We start from the raw sequence: 9,762 nt of genomic DNA on the forward strand, positions 1-9,762 counted from the left end.
TTATTGTTACACATAAAAAGAAAAGTTCACTTAATTATTAGCCCAAAGAAAAGCTAGTTAAATTCAAGTGTTTATGCATGTTGAAGCATGTTTGTATGTGGAACTCAATATCAGGTTATATGTCATCTACAAAATTAGGACCACAAATCAAGAGACTATATAACTTTGTTGTCATCACTAGCTAAGCGTTCGGAATTGAATAGCAGATCAAACATAATAATTATAATAAGATTCCATTTTATTCCATTTTTGTAGGACTTGGTGTTGTGTCATGATTTATTCAACAGATTCTTGATGTGAAATTAAGTCAACTATATCTTATCCTAAACTAGAGAGCCAAGCAAGGGAAACTGGATCTGGTTGTACGTCATATATGGGCAAAAATAGTGAGAACGAAATGACATTAAGTTAATGGAAGAACTTGTGCTTGCTTTCGGCAATATAACAAAGTGTGTAATCTTCTACTTCACTGACCTTCAAATCAATACGTTTATACATTTATATTTTTCCCAGTGAAGTGATGACAAAGACTTGATTAATTATTTGGACGACAAGCTCATTCGAAAAAACAATTCAAACTCTTACCGTCTTTTGTGCAATTAAAACACAAACTAGGGGGCCAAAGGATCTTTTCGTTCACCATGGGTTTTCCTTATTCATAAACCTCTGTTGAGAGGACCAAACTGTTTTTGGTCCATAAATATAATCATGGGCTAGTGGCATTTCATCTTTCTTTCTTTTTTTAATTAAAAAAAAAATCAAATGATAGCACTAGTTATGTGGGAAATAATGGGCTTCAGTTTTATGATGGGGCACCAATCTCTAGTGAACAATATTTTACCCCAGCCCACCATTATCTTTGAACATATTTTGAATGATATTTTCAAAAAGCATCTTAGCGCCACAACTCAATCAAACTTGGCGGCGAGTGATTTGTCTTATGAAAAAGTACGTGTTCTCAAAAACAAAAAACTAGCCAATAATTAATTAAATATTTTTTAGAAAATATTCCCTAACAACTTTGTCCAGTTTTCGGTCAAAATCGAACTATGAGCCGATTAATGAAACAACAATTGGTATCATAAAAAAGTGGTTATAAAGTAGAGAATTTTAACCAATTTGAAAGATCGTTTAATGTAATTGAAATAAATGAATTTGAGGTTATTCAATCAAATAAGGAAAATTCAATAGAATTCATAATTCTCTCAATGTTATTTTTTATTTTAATTTTTTGCTATTATCTGAATGTTCAAAAACTAAGACCACTCTAAAGCTCCTTTTTTCCATGTAAAAACTAAACCAACGACTAAGGTAAGCATGAAAATGAAAGCTTCTATAAATATGGGTACCCCAATGATAAGATTTTTACTAACAAATTTTATTTATAGTGATCTTAATAAGAAGACTCAGCTCTTAAAGTATGGAGTGAGTTGTTTCCATAGCTCATCTTATAAATATCATAGCGAAACAAAAAAGTTTAGAAAATCTTTTTGGAAAAAAAAATTATGTGGATAATTTATTGTGTATTTTATTATGGTTTTTATTTGAGGAATTAGGATTTTACGCACTAGTACAACTAACTTCGGATGCTCCTTAGTCCTTAATTTCCGCCAATAGCAGCACAAAAGTGAATGAATACAAATTGACCACGTCACGTGGTCATGATTAGCTGAATACAACTCAACTTATTTCCCTTATTCTCTTATCGTAATGTACTCTAGGATTAATTTCCACAAGCTATCAGTAGCCTTTATTGTCTTCGTTTTGAACTCTCAAGTGATCAACGTTTGATTTTCCATGCAGCTTGCTAGACAAAAAGCCTTTGATGTAATCTGACATACTAATTCTCCTAAACATCGCTGGAGTCGTTGGTGTAATAAGGCTTGGTGCTGGGCCCAATTCTGCATCCAGTTTTGCAGTGCGGAATGTCGCGATAGATAACCTTTCTTTAGTTGAATTTACGGTTGCACGATGCTCAATACTACGGTAAATTCCATTAGTGAAAACCTGTAATATTACGTGAGTCATAGTATTTTTATTCAACCAATCGTATTTATGTCATATCAATTTGTATAAAAATTTATACTTTAAATCATTTCGTAAAAAAGAAAGTCAAAGCAGGCAATTATAGGCTATAGAAAATAACAAAGAATTACCTCCAAAATGTCACCAACATTAATGATAAAAGCATCAGGGAGGGGTATCACAGGAACCCACATTCCATCTTTTTTTATTTGAAGGCCAGCCGTCTCATTGAGTTGGAGGAGAATGGTAATTGAAGAGGCATCGGAATGAGAATTAAAGCCGATAACTTGCTCAGGTTTTGGACATGGAGGATAGTAATTCATCCTCATTGTTTGCATTGCTTCTTCAAACAACGCTTTTACATCATTGGCATCTATTCCAAGTGCTTTTGCCATTTGGCGAAGTAATTTTTGAGAAAGATTTCCAAGTTCTGCTGACCAAGCTTCCAAGGTATCTCTGCATGTACATAAAAATAATTCAGTTATTATTACATGGATGGCAAAAGTATTTGAACCTTGAGGTAGATAATTAATTAATTAATTAAAAAATTAATCTCAATCTTAGACACTGTCAAATGGTCAGAAAATCTGATGGTGCCTAAACTTTTGGAGGACGGTACCATAGTCGGACCCAATAATTTGAAATTAAATTAAAGAATTGGACCTGAGTGGAAAAGGCAACTTGGGGAAAAGATGGGGTTTCCTCAAATATGCTGGCAGAGTGAACATAGTGAAGCCGTATGCCCAATCAAGCCTCTGCTCCTCAGACACAACAAAGTTCTGGCCAAATCCCTCGGTTTCTCCCGGTCGCATCCAAAACTTCTCTTTCTCCTTCATTGGAAGATTAAAGAACTCTTGTATCTCGACCTTCACTTTCTCCACCAATGAACTGCTCACTCCATGATTCACCAACTACATGCAAATTAAAGCACCGTAGAGTCTTTCTTTTATTGTTTAAGCATATCACGGCTAGTAATTATAATGCTTATTCACCGTATTATTTTTCGTTTTTTTTAACACTATAAATAAAAAAACAATTACAGAATTTATCAGGATCTCAAGCGGTGAAAAATGAACTCTAAAGGAATAGAAACTATCATTCCTCATTCTAAGAAAATTTAAAAGCTAATAAGAACCGAAACGACAGAGATATGTACCTGGAAGAAGCCCCACTCTCGACAGGCATGGTCAAGCTTCCCAAGCTCTGAATCCATGAAATCTCCAGAGAGCAACTTCTGCATGTCAATGACTGGAATGAGTACTTGTTCTGAAGAGCTGATGAGCGGAACATGGTCCTCATCATTGACAATAAAACGTGATGGAACTGTAGTGGGTTGTTAGAGCAGCTCATTATGCTGAACAGAAGAAGGTGAAGACTAAGATGAAGAAAATACAGAGCAAGTTACAGGGCAAGTGTGTCAGCAGTGCCAGCTCAGCTAACAGCTCAGCAGATTAGTTAAAGATGGTTGTAAGCATGATGTGCATTGTACTGAAGTTAGTTAGCTTTTATTACAGTTAGTCTTTGGATTAGTTAAATGAAGTTACCGTGATTGCATTGTATATAAACAGGTGATGCTTTGTAATTAAATGTTAAGCAAAATAAAAATCAAAGTTTGTTAAGGAAATATCTCCAGAATTATCAATTCATTTTCTTAGTAACCAAACAACTTCATTTCATTTTCTTTCATGGTATCAGAGCCACTCTAATGGCTAGTTCCAGTAGCACAACATCAAATCCAAATCAAATGAATATAAATCAATCATCACATATCTCCTTTTCGTTCAGCACTCCAGTCAAATTGGATCGATCAAATTTCATGATTTGGCGAAAGCAAGTTCTTACTACAATAAGAGGAAATCGTCTTGAAGATTTTATTTCTGGAAATCAAATCATACCAGAACAATACATTTCTAATACAGTAGCTGATGGATCAGTACAGAGAATCACGAATCCAACTTACATCAACTGGCGAGCTCAGGATCAAACTTTGCTTGGCTGGATTTTGTCATCCATAAGTGAAGGTATCTTAAATACTGTTCTTAATTGCGAAAATTCATTTGAAGCATGGAGATCAATTGAAAAACAATTTGGAGTACAATCTGAGGCTAGAGTTATGCAATTGAGGTATGAAATGAATGTCCTTAGAAAAGAGAATATGTCTGTTGAGGAGTACTGTTTAAAAGTAAAAGCTGTTGCTGATAAGCTTGCTTGTGCTGGTAGCCCTGTGTCTGAGAAAGATCTGCTAATGCAAATTTTGAATGGCCTAGGACCTGGATTTCTAGATCTTGCTTCAACAATTACTGCTAATAGAATGTCGTATGATGATGCTTATGCATTACTCTTAACACATGAGGCAAGAATGGAACAAAATCATAATACTAAAGATCTTTTTAGTGCAAACTATGGGATGATGAATGCTAACTACTCTCAGTTTAGAGGAAATAATAAGAGAGGTGGTTATAGTGGATATCAAGGGCAATTTAATGCTGGAAATAGGAATCAAAATGGAGGAAGAGGAATGTTTTTCAATTCATTCTCAAGAGGTTTTCCAGCTGGTGGATATACTGGTAATGCTGGTGGCAGAGGACAGCAAATGAATGCATATGCTTATAAACCCGTGCTTAACAACAGGCATAATTTCAATGTGAATCATGGCTCAACTTCAATGCCCAATGGAAATGGATCTGATGATAATGTGCTTATCTGTCAAATCTGTCATAAAGCTGGACATGCAGCTGATGTTTGTTGGCACAGACACTTTGATGGCTATGCTCCTCAACCCAGACAATTTGGAAGGGGCAGAGGGCATAAGTCTGCTTATATGGCTAACTTTGATCCACAAATTGGCTTTACTTCACAATTTGAAGATTCGTTTGCTACAGAATATCCTGGTTATCATGGGTACCATCCACCTGATATGAATGCATCAGTTGCATCAGTAAGTCATCATTCATCTGATATGCATTCTGTACCTGGAGCAGCTTATATTGCAAATTTTGAAGGACCAGCTGATGAAGGGTGGTATCTTGATAGTGGAGCTACGCATCACATCACTAACAGCATGGCCAATATGCATATCAGAGATCAATTCACTGGAGCAGATCAGCTCATTATTGGAAATGGACAAGGTTTGCCCATAACTCATGTTGGTGATGCATCCTTTCTCTTTAAAAGTTCCAATTCTACACACAAACACTCACCTATAGTACTTAAAGATATTCTGTTGGTGCCTTCCATTACCAAAAATTTGTTAAGTATCTCGAAGCTTACCACTGATAACAATTTGTCTGTTGAATTTCTTGGAAATGTTTGTTTTGTGAAGGATTCTCTGAGGGGACAGGTACTTCTGCAGGGTCTTGCTGAGAAAGGGTTATACAGGCTGTTATTGAAATCATCATCATCCTCTCAGTTATCATCATCTTTTCTTTCTCACATGTGTTCCAATAAACCTTTGTCTATGCTTTCTTGTTGTTGTTTCAATTCTGTTCCTTCTGGAGTTGTTACAGAATCTCAGAAATCATGTAATCAAACTGATGATTCATCTTGTAAAACTTCAGTTAATAAAGCTATTTTGCTTCATAGAAAGTTTGGTCATCCCAATCATCAAATATTAACTCATATACTCAAAACAGCAAAGTCTATTCATTTACCTACATATCAAAAGCAACAAATGCATCAGTACATCTGTGAGGCCTGTCAAATGGGCAAAACACATAAACTTCATTTTCCAATTACTGAAACCAAAACCTCCAAAACTCTAGAACTTATACACACTGATTTATGGGGTCCTTCTCCCATTATTTCTAGAGATGGTTATCAGTATTATATAAGTTTTGTAGATGACTACAGCAGGTATACATGGATTTATCCTTTGAAGCTAAAGTCTGAGGCATTAGAAGTCTTTAAGCTCTTTAAACTGCAGGTTGAAAATCAGTTTAGCACAACCATTAAGATGATGCAATCTGATTGGGGGGGAGAGTATAGACCATTCACTGAGTTTTTAAGCCAATTTGGTATCATCTTTAGACATCCTTGTCCTCACACTCATCATCAAAATGGGTTAGTTGAAAGGAAGCATAGACATATTGTTGAATTGGGTCTGACTCTCTTAGCTCAAGCTCAACTTCCCTTTAAGTTCTGGTGGGATGCATTTCATACTGCTGTATATCACATCAACAGACTTCCATCTCCTGTTTTGCACCTTTTAACCCCATATGAAAAGACATTCAAACACAAACCTGATTATGATTTTCTTAGATGTTTTGGGTGTTCTTGTTATCCTTACTTGAGAGATTACAATAAACATAAATTTGCCTACCATTCTAGTAAGTGCATATTCATTGGTTACAGTCCTTCACATAAGGGCTACAAATGTTTACACCCTTCAGGTCGAGTCTATGTGGCAAGACATGTTACCTTTGATGAATCAGTTTTTCCTTATGCCACTGAGTTTGTTTTTCATAGTCATGCTAAAACTGATTCTCAAATTTCTCATTCCCATACACCACAGCAAATCCATCATATCTCTTCTTTGCCTGTCAATAACAGCACTGGTAATCTGAACTCTGTAAGATCTGGAAGCAGTAGTTCAAGTCACTCAGATCATCTAGAACAGACAGCAACTGATCAGAATTCACAACAAGCTACCATAAATGACAGGTCACCTTTTCATACATGTCCAACAATTGTTGAATCTATACAAAATATTCCAGAACCTCCACATCACTCTTTGCCTATACAAAGTCACCATCCTAGCAACACTTCTTTCTATCTATATACACAACCAAATACACATCAGATGATAACCAGAAGTAAAGCAGGGATTTTCAAACCCAAAATTTATACTGCTGTGCTTACTCACAAGGAACCAGATACTGTGCAAGAAGCATTAAATGATTCAAAGTGGCTACAAGCTATGAGGGAGGAATATGATGCCTTGATTAAGAATAATACATGGACATTGGTTCCAAGACAAGCTGATCAGCATGTGGTTGGAAATAAATGGGTGTATAGAATCAAATATAATACAGATGGAAGTGTAGCTAAGTATAAAGCTAGACTTGTTGCAAAGGGTTTTCAGCAAGTGGCAGGGATTAACTATTTTGAGACATTTAGCCCAGTTGTGAAGTCAGCTACAGTTAGAGTAATACTTAGCTTGGCAGTGATGAATCAGTGGAGAATAAGGCAAGTGGATGTCAATAATGCCTTTTTGAATGGAGAGCTAACAGAAGAAGTTTTCATGTCTCAACCTGATGGCTTTATTGATGCTCAGAGATCTGATTTTGTATGCAAATTACACAAGTCTCTGTATGGGCTCAAGCAAGCTCCTAGAGCCTGGTATGACAAGCTTAAAGGATGCTTAATAAGCTGGGGTTTCACTACTACTAGTTCTGACACCTCATTGTTTGTTAGGAAGATCAAGACATCTATGATCATAGTTCTTATATATGTTGATGACATACTGATCACAGGTCCAAATACTGAGGAGCTGGAAGGTTTTATAACTGAATTCAGCAAAACTTTTGCTCTAAAGGATCTGGGAGTGTTATCCTATTTCCTTGGAATTGAAGTATTATATGATGCAGATTGTATGTACTTGTCACAGAGAAAGTATATCAGAGATTTGTTATCGAAGGTAGAAATGACTGAATGTAAGGGCATTGATACACCCATGAGTACTGGCTCTAAACTGCAAAAGATAGTTCAGGGGGAACTTGGATACTATCTTGAAGATCCAACTCATTATAGGAGCATAGTTGGAGGAATGCAGTACCTGATACTTACCAGACCTGAGATTGCGTTTGCTGTAAACAAGCTTAGTCAGTATGTAGCTGCACCAACACTACAACATCTAATGGCATGCAAGAGAGTTCTAAGATATCTAAAGGCAACTCAAGATTATGGTTTAAAATTTTTCAGAGAAGGAAGCTTAACACTCACTAGTTTTACTGATGCAGATTGGGCATGTGACTTAGATGATAGGAAATCAGTTGGTGCTTATTGCATTTATTTAGGCAATAATTTGATATCCTGGTCTTCTAAGAAACAATCAGTGATAACCAGATCAAGTGCCGAGAGTGAGTATAGAGCTTTGGCATCAGTGAGTGCAGAGCTGACATGGTTACAATCCCTATTTTCTGAGTTGGGATTAAGTTGCATAGAAAAGCCAATCATATGGTGTGACAACATTAGTGCCACTGAACTAGCAAAGAATCCTGTGTATCATTCAAGAACAAAGCATATCGAAATTGATATGCACTTCATTAGGAATAAGGTTCTTGCTGGTGAGTTGATTATTCACTATGTACCAAGTGAAGAACAGATTGCAGACATAATGACCAAGCCTCTTTCATTTGTAAGGTTTAACTACTTGAGGTCCAAACTCAATGTCCATCTTTGTCCTCTGAGTTTGAGGGGGGCTGTTAGAGCAGCTCATTATGCTGAACAGAAGAAGGTGAAGACTAAGATGAAGAAAATACAGAGCAAGTTACAGGGCAAGTGTGTCAGCAGTGCCAGCTCAGCTAACAGCTCAGCAGATTAGTTAAAGATGGTTGTAAGCATGATGTGCATTGTACTGAAGTTAGTTAGCTTTGATTACAGTTAGTCTTTGGATTAGTTAAATGAAGTTACCGTGATTGCATTGTATATAAACAGGTGATGCTTTGTAATTAAATGTTAAGCAAAATAAAAATCAAAGTTTGTTAAGGAAATATCTCCAGAATTATCAATTCATTTTCTTAGTAACCAAACAACTTCATTTCATTTTCTTTCATGGGTGTATTTTTTGCCAGCTCCTGAATCAAAGGCACCGCCAGAGAACTCCCCATCGACGTCGTTGATTTTGCCTCCATTGCATCCAGCTGATCTTTTTCTTCTAGCTAATGATTTTTTCTTTTCTACTCCTTGCTCGTGTGGTTCATATTTGTTACGAAAATGGGATCTATGTATACACGAGTCCTCTTAATGTGCTCATGGGTGTTAATGTGATTACACTTTAACAAAACGATCAATAGTCAATTTAAAAATATAATTTTTTAATGGAAAGCTCAGCTTTTTGTCCATTCATTATTTAACACGTATCCTCATTATTTACCACGTATCCATATTATTAGGGAAAAGGATAAACACACCTCCAACGTTTAGGTAAAGGGACAAAAATCTCTCTAACATTTTAAAAAAGATATTTACACCCTAATTTATTATAATTTTACTATTATATCATTCTAGCATATAAAAAAATTATTAGATTATCAAATTCATCTATATATTGTTAATAAAATTATAAATATACCCTCATTGCTTCATTCCTCTATTTAAATTTTATAAATAATCAATTTTCAAAAAAGACATCTACACACTTAAAAAAAATTGTAAATAAATTATAATTTTATAAATAAAATTGGTTATTAATATCATAATAAATAACATAGAAAATTGGTTATAAATGTACAAGTTTTATCAATAACCAATTTTCAAAAAAGACATCTGCACACTTAAAAAAAATGTAAATAAATTATAATTTTATAAATAAAATTGGTTATTAATACCATAATAAATAACATAGAAAATTGGTTATAAATGTACAAGTTTAAATAATTGACATGTGGAAAATTGTTAAATATATAAGTTTAAAGTTTAAATAAAATTGATTATTAATAACCAATTTTATTTTTAAAATTATAATTTATTTATAATTTTTTTGGGTGTATAGATTTTTTTTTTTTTTGAAAATTGGTT

General features: G+C 34.8%; 1 protein-coding gene across 1 annotated transcript; it reads right to left on the reverse strand.

The window, feature by feature from the left end:
• Positions 1-1,646: 1,646 nt before the first annotated feature.
• Positions 1,647-8,914, reverse strand: LOC18032690 (protein SRG1). The gene is made up of 6 exons (XM_024183524.1): positions 8,803-8,914; positions 3,182-3,359; positions 2,689-2,936; positions 2,157-2,481; positions 1,729-2,007; positions 1,647-1,689 (listed from the first exon to the last, which is right to left on the reverse strand). Exons 1-5 carry the CDS (start codon positions 8,874-8,876, stop codon positions 1,741-1,743), a joined length of 1,092 nt encoding a protein of 363 aa, XP_024039292.1. The 5' UTR covers positions 8,877-8,914; the 3' UTR covers positions 1,647-1,689; positions 1,729-1,740.
• Positions 8,915-9,762: the final 848 nt, after the last annotated feature.

Source organism: Citrus clementina, unplaced genomic scaffold, assembly GCF_000493195.1.
Source record: "Citrus clementina cultivar Clemenules unplaced genomic scaffold, Citrus_clementina_v1.0 scaffold_9, whole genome shotgun sequence".
NCBI lineage: Eukaryota > Viridiplantae > Streptophyta > Magnoliopsida > Sapindales > Rutaceae > Citrus > Citrus x clementina.